The sequence below is a fragment of the Gastrolobium bilobum genome, unplaced genomic scaffold (genome assembly GCF_033153095.1).
Source record: "Gastrolobium bilobum isolate Gb01-03AN ecotype WA unplaced genomic scaffold, APGP_CSIRO_Gbil_v1 utg10606, whole genome shotgun sequence".
Classification (NCBI taxonomy): domain Eukaryota; kingdom Viridiplantae; phylum Streptophyta; class Magnoliopsida; order Fabales; family Fabaceae; genus Gastrolobium; species Gastrolobium bilobum.
The window spans coordinates 123,910-146,188 of record NW_026897840.1 but is presented as its reverse complement, the minus strand read 5'-3'; the positions used below and the strand labels follow the sequence as shown (position 1 = coordinate 146,188).

The window sequence follows — 22,279 nt, the reverse complement described above, 5'->3', positions numbered from 1 at the left end:
GAGAGAGGATATTTAGAGTTAAAGCCTAGTCAACCTAGCCAGCCTAGCCTTTTCAGGCTAGGCATGCTGAACCCCTGCCAGTGTGCAGGGGCAGCAAGGTGCATGAAAATGAGAGGGCATCCTATACCTTCTAGAAGTGGGCCTTTTAGATTGGACCCAGTAGTGAGCCTAAGCATGTGAGCTAATTTAAAAAATAGAATTCAAACATGCCCTAAATTTTTCTTTTCCTTTTATTACTTTGCCATCCTTTCTCGTTCCCTAAAAATTTATAAAACATAGCATGACTGTAACTGATGGAAATCTCCAACATTTATGCAAATATTGAACGGGAAAAGGTGAGAAATGTTGGATAAATAGATATAGATATAGTTAGATATCTCTAAGAAAAGAAAAAATAAAATCAATTTACACCTAGGGGGTGTTTGGTACAGGAGAAATTTTTATTTGTTCAGCAATCTCAATTTTTAAAAATATGATTATTACATTCAGTTTACGATAATATCCAAAAATTTAAAATTTAAAAAAAATCAGTTTCCCGGGAATCCGGCCAAATGCCGTGTACCAAACGCCCCCCTAAGTTATTTTGTGCCATGTCTGTAGGATTCTTCATCAATACAATTCAGGTGCTCAATAAGGCAATACAAATTTGAGGACATAGGTTTCATTTCACAATGAATTGGTATGAACTAAACAGGAAGGCTAACAAATCAACAACTTCTACTCGTTAACGGATATGTTACAAAGACAAACCAATTCACATGAAAAAGATTAAATTTAATGAATTCACATGAAAAATATTAAATTTAATTGATGATAATTTAAAATATGAATAAATACAATCAATTAAGATTAAATTTGATTAATTCACACGAAAAAATATTTAATTTAATTGAAGATAATTTAAAATACTTATAACTAAAACGAGATTTTCAAGGATTCCCTGTTCTTCTTCCTTTGTTGTAATCTCGTCGAAGGATCAATCTTAATCGAAGAGATCGGTGTTTCTCTAAGGTAAATTTACTTTCTTCCCTCTTCTTCAGGGTTTTCCACAAGGTTAAATAATTGTCATGAATCAATTTCTTTGAAATGATGATTCCACCAACATAGAATGCCTGAGTTGAGATGAATCTGCTTCCCCTGATTCTGAATGATATAAAGTTTATGACTCTTCCCATTCATGCTATTTGGGTTTTATTTGATTTTGGAGGTTTTGGTGTGTCCTCCTAGTACCAAAAATCTGTGCCTGCTATAATGCCCATTTCACCGGTGCAAACAATTCTCTAATTTATTGTCAATGGGTAGGTTTTGTATTCAGTGCACTTTTTGATTCATCACTGTATGCACGAAGAGTTCTCAACTGCGTATCAAGATGACGAGCTTACCTTTAACCTTATTTTGCCTCCATAGTCCATACAAAATGTTTAGAAGTAGAGTGAGTGGAAATTTTGGGTTTTTGATTGATATAGGTTTGCTTTTTTCGTGTCAATAAATTTTGTTTATTATTTATCACTGCTTCCTTCAGTTGGAGAATTGATTTGCTGTTTATATTCTTTCATGTCCTTAGATGTGGTAAAAATCCAGACTATATTCTTTTTTGAGTTTCGAGCCACCCTGGCTTTTTTCTTTTCTTTTTATATATTGTGTCCTTTTGTTGCCAGATTTTTTAGTTCAGTGTGCTTGAGTTCTGCAACATGTCTACTAGTTATTGCATACAAACTATGTTTCTTTGGGGTCTGAATGGGAATTCATTTTTTTTTATTTAGGGGAGGAAGGGGGGTAAATTATGGGAATTGAATTTAGGTTTTGTAATTGTAATATATGTCCTACCTAAGTTTTTTTTTTTGATACAATGATAGTATTGAGATTCAAACCTATGACCTTATGTAGACTACCCAAACCCCTCACCACTAAACCACTCCTAGTGGCTTATCCTACCCAAGTTTTTTCTTTTCTTGTCTGTTTATTAGTTTTATGCACCCACACATGATTCATCATGGACTAGTCTCATTTACATTTGCTGTTATTTGTTCTTGCTTGCACTCTTTTAATTAATGTTAGCCATAGTCAACTAGAATCGTTTGGCCAAAAACCCAAAACCACTCGTGTTATGACCATTCTCTATGTGTTTTGTGTACAGGTTTATACCCTTCTTTATCAAACACTTTCATTTGTTATATAAATGGCAGCCCAAGTTACGAGGTCAAGAAGATTAGAAACTCTACAGCAGGAACAGTCAAGGGCTAGGTGGACGACATCACTCACTAAGATACTTGCAGAGCTGATGGTTGACCATGTACATAAGGGTAATAAACATAACAATTTATTCAATAAGAAAGCATGGAAATATATTTGCTATGAATTTTACAACAAAACTGGTCTGAAATGGGACAAGTAGCAACTCAAAAACCGATGTTCAGTTTGAGGAGGCAGTATGTGGATGAAGCCACTGGATCTATAACGGCGACTGATGAAATTTGGCTGAATACATGAAGGTATGTTCCTTCATCTTATGTTCTGTTGTTATTAATTAAATACCAAAAAATGGCCCTGCCTAAGGAGGAAACTTTTGAATATATGGTCAGTTTGGTCTTCCCTTAAAAATGAGTTTAAAAAGTCATGGATGCTTTATATGAAAAGCTGCTTTTGAATTTTTCACACCAAAGCTTGCTTTACATTTTTTTCTTTTTAGTGATAAGAATGTGGAATAAGTTATGTTTACTATGTAACTCTTGAGAATGCCGTGGCATAAGTCTCCGGAGTGAAACTCTATTAGTTTCTATTATAGCCTGCAGGATTGGAGTTCCATTGAACTCAGGCAGGAGGTGTTTTTTGTTCTTTATAAAAATACTTGATTAACTCTTTGAAATTACAGAAACATCCTGATGCTGAGACTGTAAAAAGCTGTGGCTGCCCAATCTTTAAGGAGCTATGCACAATATTCTCTGAGCCAGCAACTAATGGCAAGCATGAATATTTAGTTGCATTTGAGGGTGAACATACATCTAGAACTCCTTGTTCAGAGCTCTTGAGCACGCACCAAGAGGAGTCCTCATCTGGATCCCTGGATAAGGAAGATGCTAATGACCCTCTAACAGTTCAACCTACTACACCTACTGCAACCTGTAACCGCAAAAGAGGGCGTAAAGGAATCGATGATGCTATTGCAAAAGCCATATTGGAGATGGCATCTGCTTCTAAGATGAGGGCAGCTGCCATTGAGCAACATAATGCTAGATATAGCATGGCTGACTGTATTAAGGACTTGTATTTGATGCAAGATATTGATCAACAACTATATTTTGCTGCTTTAGATCTGTTCAACAAACCTCATGCCAGGGAGATATTTTTCTCTCTCAAAAAGGATAAACGTTTGACATGGTTGCGTGGCAAGAATGCTGTTGCATCCAAATAGTATTGGTTGAAAAAAGAGGAAAAGATCTCCTTTGGTCACAGTTTGATCCGTAGGTACTAATTATTCACAAACTTTGATTAGATAATCTCATTCATATCACATTACTTCGTAAAGTTTGTGTTAAAATATTAATGTATGCATGGCACCACCAATACATGCTACCGTAATGATATCAAAGTTGATCTATTCCATACAACAAACTGATTTCTCCAAATTGCTGAAAAACATATTAAGCTCAACTTCAGCTGAAATCTGACAACGAAATATGCGGAACCGTCACATCCAGAAACAACGGGATAATATATTCGTGCACTTTATTGAAAATAAGTATTTAAAAAGATCATTGAGCGCCCACGTCATGCATAAAACTCCCTCACTTATCCTTGCATTTTTGGGAGAAAACTGTTTCCTAAACTCATAAAAATAAATAGACCATGTCCAATAACTTGTAATAACTAGACGAGTAGAAGAGCATTATGGAAGCAATTGCACAACATTCTGATAAAAATAAATAGACCAACAAGAAAGTATGTGGCATTAATAAGCTGCGATGCACGGATACTCCAAAATGGTGGCGCAACCATGTTCAATACAGATAGATACTCGTATAATACACATGCATTTGGGGTGTGTGTGTTTTGTTTTATTTTTTGAAATCTGTCACCCTAAAAGTACTTGCCAACTTCAAAATTATTACATAGGGACTTGAGACAAGGAGAACAGATGGAACATGAGTTGAGATAGGATAATCACATGTAAATAAATTTGATTTTAAATTACATATATAAATACACATATTTTACTTCATGTATACTGATAGAACTATCAAAATGGATCAATCCATCCCATTAGCCTTAGCCCCTTAGATTAGGGCCAAAAAGCTCCCAGGGCCAAATGAATCTCAATAATAAAGGCTCGTGTCCTATGGGTTAAGGCCTGCTTGAGGGTTATCCAAGATTATAATTTCATAATTTTTTTTATCATATTTAATTCATTAAAAAATATTTTAACAAATAAATATATAACATTTTCTTAACATATTTTATACAAATTATAAGTTTTTATGATTTAATTTTTTTAAAAAATATACAAGTGAAAATGTAAACAAAGTTTTAATATAAGTGAAAATTTAGTTACTGCCTTTACTAAATTCATTATTAAAGGATGTCATCAAATAAAGAATTTCTCACCAGGAGTCATAACATAATACAACAACTCTAGTAGAAAACTAAAAGTAACGACGGAAAAATGGCCTTAATACCAGTATTGAATAACTACTATTAGTATGCTATACATTTGAAAGTAAAACCATTGATTTTCTTAATTACTATTGTTACAAAAAAAATTAGTTATTATATCCACAAAATTACTAAGGTGCATTGTATACCATATGTTTCAATACAAATTTGGATATATAACATGCTTAGATGTCAATAAAAAAATTAATTTTTATTGATGTGCAGATGAAATTCTCTGTTAAAACATATCACTGGTGAAAAATTCATTTTTATTTTTTATGGATGACTTTTCACGTGGTTCATAACATGTGACTCTTTTGTTTTTCATGACCTTTGATGTATTCTATAACCATCACACTAATGGTGTGTTGAATTGTAGAATACATCCAAGGGGGAGTGTTGTAAAATATTATGGATGACCTTTCACATGGATTATGGATGACAATTCACATGATTCATAACATGTGACTCTTTGTTATTCATGACCTTTTGATGTATTTTATAACCATCACACTAACGGGTGTTGAATTGTAGAATACATACAAAGGGAAGTGTTGTGAAATATTATGGATGACTTTGTAAATGGTTCATAAAATGTGACTATTTGTTTTTCATGATCTTTGTTATTCTACAACTATCACTCACACTAATGATGTGTTATTCCCCTAATTATGTTTAAAGTCCTATATAAGGACATATCTTAGATGGAAAAAATGGTACTTGGTGAATTCAGAATATAATAATATTTCCTTACCTTTAAGAGGTCATATTTGTTCTTATCTTACTCTTCTTTTGATTTTCTTTGTACACTTCATTTTTTCTTTCTTTCATATTTCACTTGCTCTTATATTCTCTATCAAATTCACAACAATTTTAACTTATATTACGTTATAATTTATTTTATATTTATAAATTAAATAATGAAAATTTTGATAAAGGAAAAAATTTAGCCCGTGGGTCAGCCCTAACTCAACCTGCTAAATTATAGAGCTTTGAGAGTTAGGGCTAAAACAAACCCTACCACAAAAAGGTCCTAATGGATTAGGGCCAAATATAGGACTTTGCGAGCTAGCCCATAGACTTCAGCACATTTTGACACCTCTATATATAACATAGCAGTATCTTAAGTTTTTTAAAAACTATTATATTTGCATATCGTATGATCCTCGTATCTGTATTCATGCAACTAGCTAATAAGTAATGAGAAGTCATAAAGTTCAATGCTGAGATACTTTTTACAGCCAAAAGTACATATTTTAACATACATTTCCCAGAAGATTTGCTTCCATGACCCATGAGATGTTTTACACTTTCACATATTATTACAAGCTTAATTATGAAAACCAAATAGACAAATAGAAGGAACGCAAGCTTGAAAAAGTACCGTATTTAATCAAGATTTTACCTTGCCATTAATGCCTGCATATTTTTTTCTTGCCACTAAAACAATTCTGCATCCCTGATGAGCCCATACTTTATAACCTCTGCAAACCCTGATGCCAGTTCCCTGTCTGGTAATGTATTCAATGTGTTTGTGTCTATAAGCACACACTGAGGTCGGTAAAAAGCACCAATTAGGTTCTTTCCCAGGCGATGGTTTATCCCAATTTTGCCACCAACTGAAGAATCAACTTGGGAACATAATACAAAATCCAATGAATAGTAAAAAAGATAATGTCAAGTGGCAGAGACTAGGAAGGAAGCTCCGCACATGTCGCCAATCACACCACCTCCAAGAGCAATAAACGTACACCGCCGGTCCAACCGTGACTCAATGGCTCTGTCAAAGACTTTCATAAGAGTATCTATCAGTTGAATATGCAACCACTTTTTATGCAATTGCCAAAAGTACAAATACACACGTACAGTTAATTCAAACACGAAAGACCTACCATGTCCTTGTACAGTTCACCATTTGGTAAAATTACACTCTCAATGTAAACATTCGGGTTTCCCCTTGTTAAAACATTAACAACTGTGTCTAGATAGTGACAAGGAGAATAAAGAGTGGCTATGCAATGTAAACTCAGAAGTTCCTGAGTTTTGCGTTTGTGATTTAATACAAAAAATAAATCAAGATTTGATGTGTGATTTAAATTAAAAAAATAAATTTTTTTATTTTTATTATAAAAAAATTTAGTTTGTAATTTAAATTAAAAGTAACAATTATTATTAATAAGGAAAACAAAATAAAGATTTGATTTGTGATTTAAAATCAAAAATCAATTTGAAAAATCTGTATTAATAAAGGAAATAATTAAATAAATATTCTAAATATCTAAGGAAGAAGGATTACCTGATTTAAATTTAAATTATGTTGATGAGAAATAAAATATATCAAATGAGATGTCATTGCGTAGATCTCAAAAAGTTATGTAGAATCAAAAAAAGAATTACCTGATTTGGATACTCGAGTCAAAAGTTATGGCCTTTAGAAGTTTTATGATTAAATTAATTTTTTTTTTGAAAAAAAAAGTGACACCTGTCAACACCTCACGAGAGACGCTCCATTTGGGCGTCTTCCCCTTAGGGTGAGACGCCTCAATGTGGCGTCACAGTGTGCAATAGATCCGTAATTTTTCTCAAAACTGCAATAAATACGTAATTATTTAATTAAAAACATTATTTTAATTTTTTTGTCTACTTCGATACGTTAATTATAAGAAATGTTAGATTTCGACACGTTTTGATATTAAATAATATTTTTAATTTATGTAGTGTATATTATATTTAATATTCAATAATTTAACAAAAAAATGACATTAATCTTATAATATTCATCAATTTTGTAAAGAAACATAAGATATCTCCGATATTTATATTAAACTCAATAAAATGATAATCGTAATCCAACGAATCTAATAGTTTAAACTAAAAACTCAACTCAACGCAACCTTTGAATATTTTTTTGAATTTCTATAACACGTGTTGGAGTGTCGGAGAGTGTCAGAATGTCGAAGAATGTCGGGTACCACACGTTAGAGTTTTTGAAGTGTCGGTGCTTCATATAGTATGCAACTACAATTTTCTTTAAATTCTCATTAATTAAGTCTTTCAAAGTTTCAATTATGTAAAAATATTATTTATTATTTTTTTCAAACTAAGGAAATAGGTGTAAAATGGTTTTCATAATTGGCATCTTTCATCTTTTATTTTTCGCCCTTGATTATGGAAAAAAATTTAATACTATGTGTGTACCGAATTCGTAGTATTTTAATATTCGGTACACCCATTTATTAAAATAGGTACATTTTATCCATTTTAACTTTTTTATATATATTATTTTAGGCTTTAATTTTTTTAAAGTGAATGTAGATAAGTTATTTATACTAAAACGACATTGTTTTGGATCGAAAAATTAAAAAATTATAATGAAAAAGACTATTATAACCTTAAAATAAATTATAATTATAAAAAAAATTTAATTTCCATCTCAAAACGACATCATTTTGGACTCAATATAAATAAATTACCTATATTGAATATAGAAAAAATGAACCCATTATTTTATGCAAGGAAATAAATACACTCATTGTACCGGAAGACCTCTCCTTGACTATTTAGCTAAAGACCTTGCAAGCAGCAACTGTAAAATGGTTTTCATAATTAACATTTGGGTTCGCTTTTTCTGCAGTTACTGCAGATAAGTTATCTGCAGTAAGCCCAATTCGATGTCGTTTTGGACGGAAATCATGGTATTTTTGTAATTTTATTTATTTTAAGGTTATAATAGTCTTTATATTTATAATTTTTTAAGATTTTAATACTAAAACGACGTCGTTTTAGAAATAAATACAGAAAACTTATCTGCATTAACTGCAGAAACATTTTTCCCTTAACATTTAACAGCCACGTGACATATTACTTTTTGTGCCTACATGCTGATGTCATGTTTCTCACCATTCTTAAAATTTGACGCTTATTCGTGATATTCCATTGTACAAGATGTTTAGTACATGTTTATATCATCTTATTTTTAGTTTTTTTTTTATAGGCCAAATAAAATTTGAAAAAAAAAATTATAATAATTTTTTTTTATAATAAAGAAAAAATTAATAACCAAAAACTCCAAAGAGAAATTTTTTTTAAGCTCTTGTCTACTTTTCTTGAACTATATGCTATTACGAATTTTTTTGAAATGAAGAGTGATATAGATATATAGAGAGAGGAGCTTTTCTTAAAATGTGTGTTTTTAAGTAACTTTTTAAATTAAAATATTTATATAATCACCAAATAACTTTTTATTTTTCTATTAAGCTCTTTTTTTTTAGCTTCAACTAAAAAATAGCTTCTTCATTAAAAAAAATAGAGAATCTAAAGAGGCTTTGAGGCATTTATTCCTTTGCTAGTGAAGAGTTGAGTTCTCATCGGATGTCAAGTAGGGGTGAAAGTGAGTTGGACTGGGCCGAGCTTTGTCCCGAAAAGCTCAAGTCTATCCAAAAAATTATAATTTGGCTTGACCCGAGCCTAGTACGAGTCTAACTGTTAGTCTGGCTTGACCCGTTTATAAAAAAAAAAAAAAAATGGCCTGACTTGAGCTGTTAGCCTGTTAATTTTTAATTTCCAAGCAGAACCATTAATCAACTTCAAAAAATACTCAAATCCTATTGCTAAAACAAAAATCACAATTTCAACGTCCAAATAGAACCATGAATTACAACAAAACTCATCACAATATGCATTTAAGTCACTTTCAAAAGCAAAATGCTCAAACTAAATAACATATATTTCATCAGATCCAACAAATAAATCTATGCTATGTAAATTAAAATAACTACATAAATCCAACAAACACATCATGATCCTTGTAGTAGCCAAAAATTTATTTTCATTTTCTCTCCCCTGCAAATACAATTCCAAGATTATATAAGTTGCAAACAATTTGTAAATTTAGAAAACAAAAAACAAGAATAAAGAATAGAAACAAAAAAAAATTAAGATTAAGAAACAAAAAATCTTTTAATAGATTCATATAGGCAATCTCACATGCTAAGATGTTGGTTCCTTCTACATAAAAAATAAAGTCAAATTTCTATTAAAATTTAATCGAATATAATTAAATTATAAAATAATTTCAATTGATTAAAATTATATTTTTTTGTTTTTTCTTCAAGTCATACCTATTACGTAGCCAATCTTCGTCATATATTAAAGTTTGGATGGTATCTTTAGCCAAGTTAGAACGATAGGTATCAATAACTCTTCCTCCAGCACTAAATGTTGATTCTGATTGTACTGTAGAGATTGACACAGATGTTATGCCACTCTCAAGGATAGTATTGGTGAGGAAACGAACCTAGGTTCTTCCACCACCTACTTAACTCACATGCACCAAGTGAATTATCATCATTTGGTACTACTATGAATAATTTTATTTTATTTTATTTAAAAAAATAATATGATATAGGCTGGCCTGTAGGCTTATAGGCCCAACATGTAAAAAAAGCCTATCATCTTAGACCAAATGATTAATAGGTCAAGCTCGACCTGATATAGGCTAGGCCGCAGGCCCCCGTAAGTCGACCTAGCTCACTTTCACCTCTAATGTCAAGTATGGTCATAGTAGATGCCTATTGCCTACGATCAAGTGCATCTTTTTAATTCTATTTTGAAAAATAATTTTTAAAACAGAAAAAACTTAAAAAAACAAAAAACTTGTTTAAAGACGTTTGTTTTGTAAAAATTATAACTGCTTATTTTGTAATTTTTAAAAGGGTAAAAGATTTCTCCAGTGAGTGTAGATACGTTATCTTCGGTGAGTCCAAAACGACATCGTTTTGTGACGGAAATTAAAGTATTTTTATAATTTTAATATATTGCAGGGCTATATTAGTCTTTATCATTATAATTTTTAATCTTATAATTTCAAAGCGACGTCGTTTTGAACTCACTGAAGATAGTTTTATCTCCAGTGACCGGAGAAATACTTTTCCCTTTTTTAAATCAAAACTATACGATAAGGTCTGTTATATACTTATATTCTCTATAATTGATTTTAAAAACTAAAAAATAATTATAATTTTTAAAATTATTTTTATAAAATATCCTTATTAAATATGTTTTCTTAATTTTTTACTCTGAAAATTAGAAAAAATATTTTTGAAAACAGAATTCAAACAGGCCATTCAGTTGTTTTTATTTTGTATTTTGATTTTTAATTTTAAAAATATATATAAAAAACACTTATTTTATTAATTATTTTATAAAACATTTTTAAGAGAAAAAAAGTACGATCAAATTGGCCCATGTTCTCTAAATTTGGAGAACTTTTTCTATGCTCTAGGAGCACATGGTCCCTCTCAAAAGGAAAAAAAAAAAGTGTTATATGCGTGAAAATAAATATAAATGATCCCTTCTAAAAAATAAAAAAAAATGGGATATGAGTGAAAATAAATACAAAGATAAAGATAATGTAAAAGTGTTATTTTTTAATAAAAGGAGCAGAGAGTACTCCTCGAGCTTGAAAATATTTCTCTAAATTTGAATATAAAAACTAAGGGTTGGTGTTTGTCATTTTAAATAACATAAGTTATGTCATTTTGAGAGAGATAGATACAAGAAATAAAAATTATGGAAGAGAAAGTGAATGGTTTTTTTTAATTTAAATTTTAAATAAAAAAATATTTTCTGGTGTCTATCTCTCTCACATAATTTTATGACATTTAAAATGATAAACACTCATGTTATCAAAAAAAAATAAAAAATGACAAACACTCTTTCCAAAAACTAAAATTATTATAATTTTCAAAATTATTTTTGCAAAATCAAAAAACTGCTTTTGAATGTCAAATATCCCATAAATTTCTCTTTTCCTTTTATTCCTTTGCCATCGTTTCCCCTTCACTAAAAAAACTTGTAACACATAGCATAACTGTAACTGATGGGAATATCCAATGTTTATGCAAATATTGAACGGAAAAGGTGAGAAAATGTTAGAGAAATAGAAATATATAGTTAAATACATCTAAGAAAAGGAAAAAAAAAAACAATTTACATCTAAGTTATTTGGTGCCATGTCAGTAGGATTCTTCATCAATACATTATACAGGTGTACAATAAGGCGATACAAATTTAAGGACATTTGTTTCATTTCATAATGAATTGATATGAACAAAACAGGAAGGCTAACAAATCAACAAAAAAACTACTCATAATGAAAATGTTACAAAGACAAACCAATTCACATGAAAAAGATTAAATTTAATTGACGATAATTTAAAATAAGGTTAGTTTTTTCTGCAATTTTTACAGATAAGTTATCTGCAGTAAGTCTAAAAAAACATAATTTTAAAACAGAAATCATGATATTTTTATAATTCTAATTTATTTTGGGGTTATTTTAATCTTTATAATTATAATTTTTAATTTTTGTTAATTTCAAAATGACGTTATTTTAAAAGTAAATACAGATAACTTATCTGCACAGAAATATTTCTGTTTAAAATATGAATAAATACAATCAATTAAGATTAAATTTAATTAATTCACACGAAAAAGATTATTTAAAATACTCATAACTAAAACTAATCAGCAAAGGGTTTACTTTCCTTCGTTGCCAAACGAGGTCCGTTTTCAAGGATTATATGTTCTTCTTCCCCTTGTTGTAATCTCATCGAAGGATCAATCCTAATCGAAGAGATCGGTGTTTTTCCTCTACCAAACGTCCCCTCAGGTAAATTTAAATTTACTTTCTTCCCTTTGCTTCAGGGTTTTCCACAAGGTTAAAAAAAAAGTGTAATTGTCTTGAATCAACTTCTTTGAAATGATGATTCCACCAACATAGAATGCCTGAGTTGAGATGAATCTGCTTCCCCTGATTCTGAATGATATAAAGTTTATGACTTTTCCCTTTCATGCTATTTGGGTTTTATTTGATTTTGGAGGTTTTGGTATGTCCTCCTAGTACCAAAAATCTGTGCCTGCTATAATGCCCATTTCACCGGTGCAAACAATTCCCTAATTTATTGTGTGTGGGTAGGTTTTGTATTTAGTGAACTTTTTCATTCATCACTGTATGCACGAAGAGTTCTCAACTGCATATCAAGATCCCAGGGATTTTCATGGGCTATGACTAGCTTACCTTTAAGCTTATTTTGCCTCCATAGTCCATACAAGATGTTTCTTTAGTTGTTGCCTTGAACTATAGATGTAGAAGTAGAGTGAGTGGAAATTTTGGCTTTTTGATTGATATAGGTTTGCTTTTTTGGTGTCAATAAATTTTGTTTAATATTTATCACTGCTTCCTTCAGTTGGAGAATTGATTTGCTGTTTATATTCTTTCGTCTCCTTAGTTCTGGTAAATATCTAGTCTATATTCTTCTTTGAGTTTCGAGCCACCCTGGCTTTTTTTTCTTTCTTTTTATATGTTGTGTCCTTTTGTTGCCAGATTTTTGAGTTCCTTGTGGTTGAGTTCTGCAATATGGCTACTAGTTATTGTATACAAACTATGTTTCTTTGGGGCCTGAATGGGAATTTTTTTCTTTTCTTGTCTGTTTATTAGTTTTATGCACCCACACATGATTCATCATAGACTAGTTTTATTTATATTTTCTGTTATTTGTTCTTGCCTTGCACTCCTTTCATTATTGTTAGCCACAGTCAACAAGAATCCTAAGGCCAAAGACTAGAAACCACTCCTGTTATGACTATTCTCTCTCTGTGTGTGTACGGCTTTATACCCCGCTTTATCAAGCACTTTCATTTGTTATAGATGGCAGGCCAAGTTACGAGATCAAGAAGACTAGAAACTCAACAGCAGGAACAGTCAAGGGCTAGGTGGACGACATCAATCACTAAGATACTTGCAGAGCTGATGGTTGACCAAGTACATAAAGGGAATAAACATAACAATTTATTCAATAAGAAAGCATGGAAATATATTTGTGATGAATTTTACAACAAAACTGGTCTGAAATGGGACAAGGAGCAACTCAAAAACCGATATTCAGTCTTGAGAAGACAGTATGCAACTGTAAAGTCCATTCTTGATCAAAGTGACTTTATTTGGGATGAAGCCACGGGATCTATCACGGCAAATGATGAAATTTGGGTTGAATACATAAAGGTATGTTCCTTCATCTTATGTTCTGTTATTATTAATTAAATACCAAGAAATGGCCCTGCTTAAGGAGGAAACTTTTGAACATATGGTCAGTTTGGTCTTCCCTTAAAAATGAGTTTAAAAAGTCATGGATGCTTTATATGAAAAATCTGCTTTTGAATTTTTCACACCAAAGCTTGCTTTACATTTTTTCTTTTTGGTGATAAGAATGTGGAATAAGTTATGTTTATTATGTAACTCTTGAGAATGCCGTGGCATAAGTCTCTGGAGTGAAACTCTATTAGTTTCTATTATAGCCTGCAGGATTGGAGTTCCGTTGAACTCAGGCAGGAGGTGTTTTTTGTTCTTTATAAAAATACTTGATTAACTCTTTGAAATTACAGAAACATCCTGATGCTGAGACTGTAAAAAGCTGTGGCTGCCCAATCTTTAAGGAGCTATGCACAATATTCTCTGAGCCAGCAACTAATGGCAAGCATGAATATTTAGTTGCATTTGAGGGTGAACATACATCTAGAACTCCTTGTTCAGAGCTCTTGAGCACGCACCAAGAGGAGTCCTCATCTGGATCCCAGGATGAGGAAGATGCTAATGACCCTCTAACAGTTCAACCTACTACACCTACTGCAACCTGTAACCGCAAAAGAGGGCGTAAAGGAATCGATGATGCTATTGCAAAAGCCATATTGGAGATGGCATCTGCTTCTAAGATGAGGGCAGCTGCCATAGAGCAACATAATGCTAGATATAGCATGGCTGACTGTATTAAGGACTTGGATTTGATGCAAGATATTGATCAACAACTATATTTTGCTGCTTTAGATCTGTTCAACAAACCTAATGTCAGGGAGATATTTTTGTCTCTCAAAAAGGATAAACGTTTGACTTGGTTGCGTGGCAAGTGTGCTGTTGCATCCAATAGTATTGGTTGAAAAAAGAGGAAAAGATCTCCTTTGGTCACAGTTTGATCCGTAGGTACTAATTATTCACAAACTTTGATTATATAATCTCATTCATATCACATTACTTCGTAAAGTTTGTGTTAAAATATTAATGTATGCATGGCACCAATACATGCTACCGTAATGATATCAAAGTTGATCTATTCCATACAACAAACTGATTTCTCCAAATTGCTGAAAAACATATTAAGCTCAACTTCAGCTGAAATCTGACAACGAAATATGCGGAACCGTCACATCCAGAAACAATCGGGATAATATATTCGTGCACTTTATTGAAAATAAGTATTTAAAAAGATCATTGAGTGCCTACGTCATGCATAAAACTCCCTCACTTATCCTTGCATTTTTGGGAGAAAACTGTTTCCTAAACTCGTACCTGTGATCTATTAATCACAAGTAACAACCTTAACATTTGCGCTTCATCATCTTAAAAGAATCATTATGACTATTTAATATCTATTAAAGGAATTTAAGACTATTAAATTGTATTACATTACGTAGAGTTTGGTCGTAAGTCCTTGTAATAAGTTAAATTTCAGTTCGATGATAAAATTTTAGGTTTACGTATAAATGCAACAAAAATACTCCAAGCAGGAAACGTGTGAACAGGACAGGAGCAAATTTTTTTTAATTTGTTCTCTTTTGCCTTTTTTTTTTTTTTTTTTTTTTTTGTGTTAAAAATTATTTGAGAACGCCTTGACTTAGAAGAATACCTAAGGAAACGTTACATTAAATGGAACCATACCTTAGAAGAAAGTTCAAACTCGTTACAAACTTTCCCCTCCCCTAATTATCAAAATTTCTTAACTATATGTAATTATATTAACAGTAATATAACGAAACCAAGAGAAACTCCAAGCTAAGTGCTTCCTAGCTTTCTGAACTAGCAAGTTGGCAGCTTCTTCAACTGGAACGATGATTCTACACCAAACTTATCTGAGTCTTACCAAAAGAAAAAAAAGTGAATTAGATTGCACTTTTCCATTCTCCTATCAGATACCATGGTTCATGATATAACTGAGTGTAAATACAATCTATATATGGGCAAGGGTGATCATCTATACAGATCCAGGTCAATTCTCCTACTGTAATATTCTCTTCACGTCATGCTCCTGCTCAATAACTTTGGCTTTGTTGTGTACCGACTCAAAAACCTCCATGCACACACTTGAAAACCCAACAATCCCTTGAAAAACATGTGGGCAACCCATTTGCAGGTTATTCAGTGTCATTGCCCGTGTTACACTCACTAACTTCTCATGTTTGGTCTTCTCTTCCTCTGCCTTTGCTCTCAAAGCTTCCACCTTAGCACGCTTCTCGGCGACGGGGTCCTTGTTTCGCATGGTGCCAGAGGATTCTCGCATGGAGTATGGACCATATTTGCACTCCAAGGATCGAAGTTGAACCACCTTCTTCTCAAGCTCTTTAAATGCAGAATCTGACTTCTTCTTTTGTTTATGCTCCTCTGTCTGTTGCACTACAATGGCATGAATCACTGTCAACAAGCTTTTGATTCCTTCAGATGCCACCTTGTCTGGAATACGGTCAACAGCAAGGTGCCATTCTTCACAGAGGGAGTATATCTTTGACTCCTCAGTGGTTCTGTTCAAAGGGTTTCGGTTAAACTGGAAAAGGCTAAGCCTTAGCCAACTTGTGAGGGATTGGATATAATCCCTGTGGGCCTTGAAGAGGTTGCAGAAGGATTGGTGCCATTGTTGTACTTCAAGCTCCAGCTGAAGAGTTGATTGTCTATGAATCTCAGATGTTGGGTTATTTGATGGTATAGTGTTGATGTATTCCAGCTGCTGAACTATGTGCTTTTGGACTTGATGGCACTCGTACATGCTTCTCCACATGCACATCAATCTACCAACATAACAAACACACAATTCTGAGTGAGACTAATGTCATTTAAATAAAACATAGACTACTTTGAAATGTCACTGTCAATGATTAATCCAGCGGGTTAGATATGGTGGTACACATTCTGTTAGCAAATCAGAAGCAACAATAATTCAAGCCAGGAATTCAATAAAATTAAAATGGCCATCCAAGATTTTAAATTTTAAACCATTTGAAAAGAGTCAAATTATAGCTACAGTTGTTGCCTGTCCCCAACATAGAGTACTGCTTTTTTCAACCAGTCCCTAAACTGTATGTATATTGTACGAGTTATCAAAGCAATAGAAAAAGGATATCATTATTCATAAACAGAAAACAGACAGATAAGAACCCTCATGCGGGGTCCATAACATCCCATCATGTACCTTTATGAAAATTATATGGTACAAACAAAGTGTGCTACAATAATGTCTAGTCCAAAGACAAGGGCACACTTTGAACAAAAAGACCAGGGGCACATTTTGAAGTTTGAACCCCAAGAAAAAGAGGTTTACAAGCAATAAGCCCTGATCCTAAGGAAATCCACTTGATAAAAAAAATGAGATTCTGGTCGTACAGATTGTACTTCACACGGTCAAGGGTGGTGGTCAGCATTGTCTTCGCCAAAAACAAGTGAGGAGCACATAGTTATCTCAGTAAAAGTAAAAAGCAATATTTTCTACTGTTACTGATACTACGTATGTAGACACAGTTTGTAGCAGTTGACTTCCACTCCGCTACATAAATAAAGAAGCTGTAACTTAATCCCCTGTAGCAAAAGAGAGCTTCCAGGGCTGATGCATGTTTCAATGTAGCTTTCTCCACTTCCAACCAAACAAAAATGCAATCTCTGCTTTAAGCCTCAGTTGCTAATATGCTACTATTTTCTACTATTGCTAGAGAGCTTTGCCTTTTACCTTATGATCATCCCATTTGTGACGCAAAGATATGTATAAAATTTAAGTGGACCCTAAAATGAAGTACAGAAAATGAGAAGACTAACCCTTTGACAAGCTCAATGAGTTGAGGGTAGAGCTCTATCTCCCTTAATTTGATTATTTCAGCAGATGTACTATCGATGGCCTGGGAAGCAACCATCATTTGTGATTCTGTTTTCTCGACCTCTTTCTTTGTCTTCTCTGTCTTCACATAGTCAGCCCTCTTCATCTCTAGCTTCCTTAGCAGTGCCACCTTCTTCTCATGCTCCATCTTTATAGTCTTAGCATTCTTAAACCAACCAAAGAATATTAACAAGAAGGTAAGCAACGATTAATGGGAATTATCAAGTCACCTAATGAATCTAATAAAATAAAAAGGTGGGATTTCCTCTTCAAATGATTTTGATATTAGAAGTTTTCTTAATTCGGTCTAGCTCTACGGACTCCAAAAGATGAGGGAAATGCAAAATTGAACTAAAACTAAGTAAATGAACACATGACCACTACTAGAAAATCATAGCATCCACAGAATATTAATTGTAAAGAACAAGACTTCTTCACCAGACCCACATCAAATTTGTACCCACAAAAAGGGAAATCTTCTTCAACCTTTATTTCCCTTTTCTTTTTCTTTTAATTATTATCATCCTCTAAGGAATCTCAGAAAAAAGCTACACACCTTGACCTCTTGGTACAATTTCTTCTCCCACGCATATAGCCTCTCCACAGTGGAGCAATGGCCACCACTTCCAACACCATTAGCCCCAAAATTACCAACAGAAACCGGAGTTCCCTCAGCCAGCTTGCCAAATCCGTTCAGTTTTGGACTCGAACCCCATGCCCACAACGATGGACTCAGACTCCATCCATAGCTGTACACTTTACCTACAATCAACAGGTACAAACACAACCTTCAAAATTCAAAAAAGGTCAAGAAAAACACAAACTTGAATGTTGAACAACATAGAACATATTAAAGTGTGAAGAACAAATTATAAGATGCACATTTCAAAGATGTTCACACTCCACAAAAAGCAACCCGAAATTTGTTACATGAATCTGAGTCTTACTTGCTTTACTTTGATCAGAAAAGCCAGAGCTTGGAACTTCTAGAAGCAACGAGACATGAGCACCAGCATCAGCAGCTTTGAGAAAATAGTCATCAAGCTCTTTGATAACTTCAACCAGATCTTTGGTGTTCCTTGACACCACCATTGCAAGCTCACTAGGGGTTTGCTTGGAAAACCTGCTAATCACAGACGGCGGAGCCGTCACACACACACACACACACACACACACACACACACACACACACACACACACACACACACACACACACACACACACACACACACACACACACACACACACACACACACACACACACACACACACACACACACACACACACACACACACACACACACACACACACACACACACACACACACACACACACACACACACACACACACACACACACACACACACACACACACACACACACACACACACACACACACACACACCACACACACACACACACACACACACACACACACACACACACACACACACACACACACACACACACACACACACACACACACACACACACACACACACACACACACACACACACACACACACACACACACACACACACACACACACACACACACACACACACACACACACACACACACACACACACACACACACACACACACACACACACACACACACACACACACACACACACACACACACACACACACACACACACACACACACACACACACACACACACACACACACACACACACACACACACACACACACACACACACACACACACACACACACACACACACACACACACACACACACACACACACACACACACACACACACACACACACACACACACACACACACACACACACACACACACACACACACACACACACACACACACACACACACACACACACACACACACACACACACACACACACACACACACACACACACACACACACACACACACACACACACACACACACACACACACACACACACACACACACACACACACACACACACACACACACACACACACACACACACACACACACACACACACACACACACACACACACACCCACACACACACACACACACACACACACACACACACACACACACACACACACACACACACACACACACACACACACACACACACACACACACACACACACACACACACACACACACACACACACACACACACACACACACACACACACACACACACACACACACACACACACAACACACACACACACACACACACACACACACACACACACACACACACACACACACACACACACACACACACACACACACACACACACACACACACACACACACACACACACACACACACACACACACACACACACACACACACACACACACACACACACACACACACACACACACACACACACACACACACACACACACACACACACACACACACACACACACACACACACACACACACACACACACACACACACACACACACACACACACACACACACACACACACACACACACACACACACACACACACACACACACACACACACACACACACACACACACACACACACACACACACACACACACACACACACACACACACACACACACACACACACACACACACACACACACACACACACACACACACACACAGACCACCACCTCAGAACCCGTGGTGGTCGTCGCTTCCCACTCTTCCTCTGTCGCGGACCTTGAAGGCGGAGGAGGTGGGGCCTGCATGAACGGGTCCCAGAAATCCCAGGCGGAGGAAGACATCGGCGGCGGAGGTGGCGGCGGCGGAGGAAGAGCGGGGGAGGCAGTCACCGATGTCCAAGTATCTGAACTTGGACTCATCGGAGGCGGCGGAGGAGGTGGCATTGGGGTCGGGGTTCGCGGCGGCGGTGAAGGGAGAATGGGCTGAGGCTCCGGAGGAAGATGGTGGTTATGGTGGTGGTGGTAGTGGTGGTAGTGGTGGTGGTTGACGGCGGTTTCAGCATTTGCAAACTGAAACAAAGCAGAGCCAGTTGCACGAAGAGACCGAATGTACATAACATGCGCAGCAGAAAAAGCGTGTCTTGCTTGCACAAACTGTTTCATGTAACGCTTCCTGGCCTTGCATTGTGACACAGTTTCTTCTCTCTCTATTCTGGAATGGCAGCAACCCATCTTGTCTTTTTGTTCCTGCCTTGCTAGGAACAAGATCACCTTGCTTCTGTAGAAGAATAAAGCTCGTTTTTTTTTTGGTCTGTGTTTGTGTTTGTGTTTGTTTTTGTTACTATGCTAAAAAAATGGTCCCCTCTTTGGCAAACTCCATAAAAACGTGAATCAGTGAGGATGGATGGTGCTTCTTCTGCATAAAGTTTCCTATTTTAATGCCTCGAACTCTGGCTTTGGTTGTCAAGTGATAAAGTAGCTTTCTTTTGGGTCTAAATACCTTCACTTTAACTACTAAGCCATTCCCTCTCAAGACATGTATTTATGTTTTCTGGTTGAATCCGAAACTCCACTCTCACCCAGAATGAAAATGCAGTTTAGGAATCAGGATAGTTATGTTATGCTTGGGACTCTCTCTCTTAATGTTGGAGCAACAATGGAGAAAGAGAAATCAATGTTGGTACTTGTTTTGAGAAGGTACAAGACAAACAAGTAAGCTTTGGGCAGAGAGCCTACAATGCAAAGAGTTATTTTATTCCATGTATTTGGATTTAACTTGTCAAAAGTACCCCTACAAGCCCTCTAGTGTAATTTTACTCTGGGTTTGGGGTAATTATAAAATGGTCAAATTCTCTTTACATAACGTGAAGGAACATGCATGATGCATAATATCCCCAAAGGCCAAAAGCCCAAAACAGATTTGCCAGTGCCAGATCAGATGCACGGATGGGGCTATCTTCCAAAGAATTTTAGAATAGTGGATTTGAATCAAAAGGGCATTTTGGTAATTTGATCCGGACATAAAGCCCCATCTCGCTATTCTCACCCGTGGCATGGCATGGGAATTGTTTCAAAATATTGTCTTTTGATTAAAGGGTATAACTTTCTCTAAATAAAAATTAAGAAACGCATGAGAGTCACTCACTGAACTCTCAATTTTAATTTTGATTTGGTGTTGAGTGTGCTTCGAAATGGCGTTGCCAAAGATGGATTTCTGTGCCAAGTGGCGTTACATAGGGACGTGGGCTATCGCACATCTCTCTTATGCTTTGCTGGTTATTCAATAACAAAAGACAATTTTATATAATTTCCAAAAAAAAAAGACAATTTTATATTAAAGAAAAAAAATGCCAACGTACCAAAAAAATTAAAAATTAAAAAATGTCCCTTTTCAGGAACATATGTATGTATTTGATTTGGATAGATTGAAATAATCTTGTTAGTAAAAATACATTTTATAATATAAATTTAATTAAATCGGTTGAACTAATGATATCGATTGAACTAATGATCCAATACTTTAATCAAGTCAATAATCGAGCTGAATTTTAAAAGATTAAGTGTAAGTAATTATTATTTTTAAAAATATTTCCTTTGACCATCCCTGTATTATAAATTTTGTTGTGATAAATGGTATGTTACTCTTTATAAACTTAACTAGCTAACTTTTTGCTAATAATTGTATCATAATCATTGTGTTAGAATTTAGGCCTCTATTTTATAGGGTGGCT

At 34.5% G+C, this 22,279-nt stretch overlaps 3 protein-coding genes across 3 annotated transcripts in view; 2 read left to right on the top strand and 1 right to left on the bottom strand.

The window, feature by feature from the left end:
• Nucleotides 1-20,780, bottom strand: part of LOC133310752 (rac-like GTP-binding protein RHO1) — a 43,234-nt gene extending 22,454 nt beyond the window's left edge. Inside the window, exons 1-5 of the mRNA XM_061511733.1 lie at nt 20,258-20,780; nt 18,566-18,772; nt 18,175-18,380; nt 17,561-17,784; nt 15,780-16,542 (exon numbers count right to left, since the gene is read on the bottom strand). Coding sequence (XP_061367717.1) covers nt 15,780-16,542; nt 17,561-17,784; nt 18,175-18,380; nt 18,566-18,772; nt 20,258-20,780 — 1,923 coding nt within the window. The remainder of the gene's footprint in view (nt 1-15,779; nt 16,543-17,560; nt 17,785-18,174; nt 18,381-18,565; nt 18,773-20,257) is intronic.
• Nucleotides 1,273-3,412, top strand: LOC133310764 (uncharacterized). The gene is made up of 3 exons (XM_061511750.1): nt 1,273-1,298; nt 2,138-2,492; nt 2,873-3,412. Exons 2-3 carry the CDS (start codon nt 2,487-2,489, stop codon nt 3,410-3,412), a joined length of 546 nt encoding a protein of 181 aa, XP_061367734.1. The 5' UTR covers nt 1,273-1,298; nt 2,138-2,486.
• LOC133310770 (L10-interacting MYB domain-containing protein-like) lies at nt 12,189-14,684 on the top strand. The gene is made up of 3 exons (XM_061511758.1): nt 12,189-12,322; nt 13,361-13,714; nt 14,095-14,684. The coding sequence occupies exons 2-3, from the start codon at nt 13,361-13,363 to the stop codon at nt 14,641-14,643; spliced, it is 903 nt and encodes a 300-aa protein (XP_061367742.1). The 5' UTR covers nt 12,189-12,322; the 3' UTR covers nt 14,644-14,684.
• Nucleotides 20,781-22,279: the final 1,499 nt, after the last annotated feature.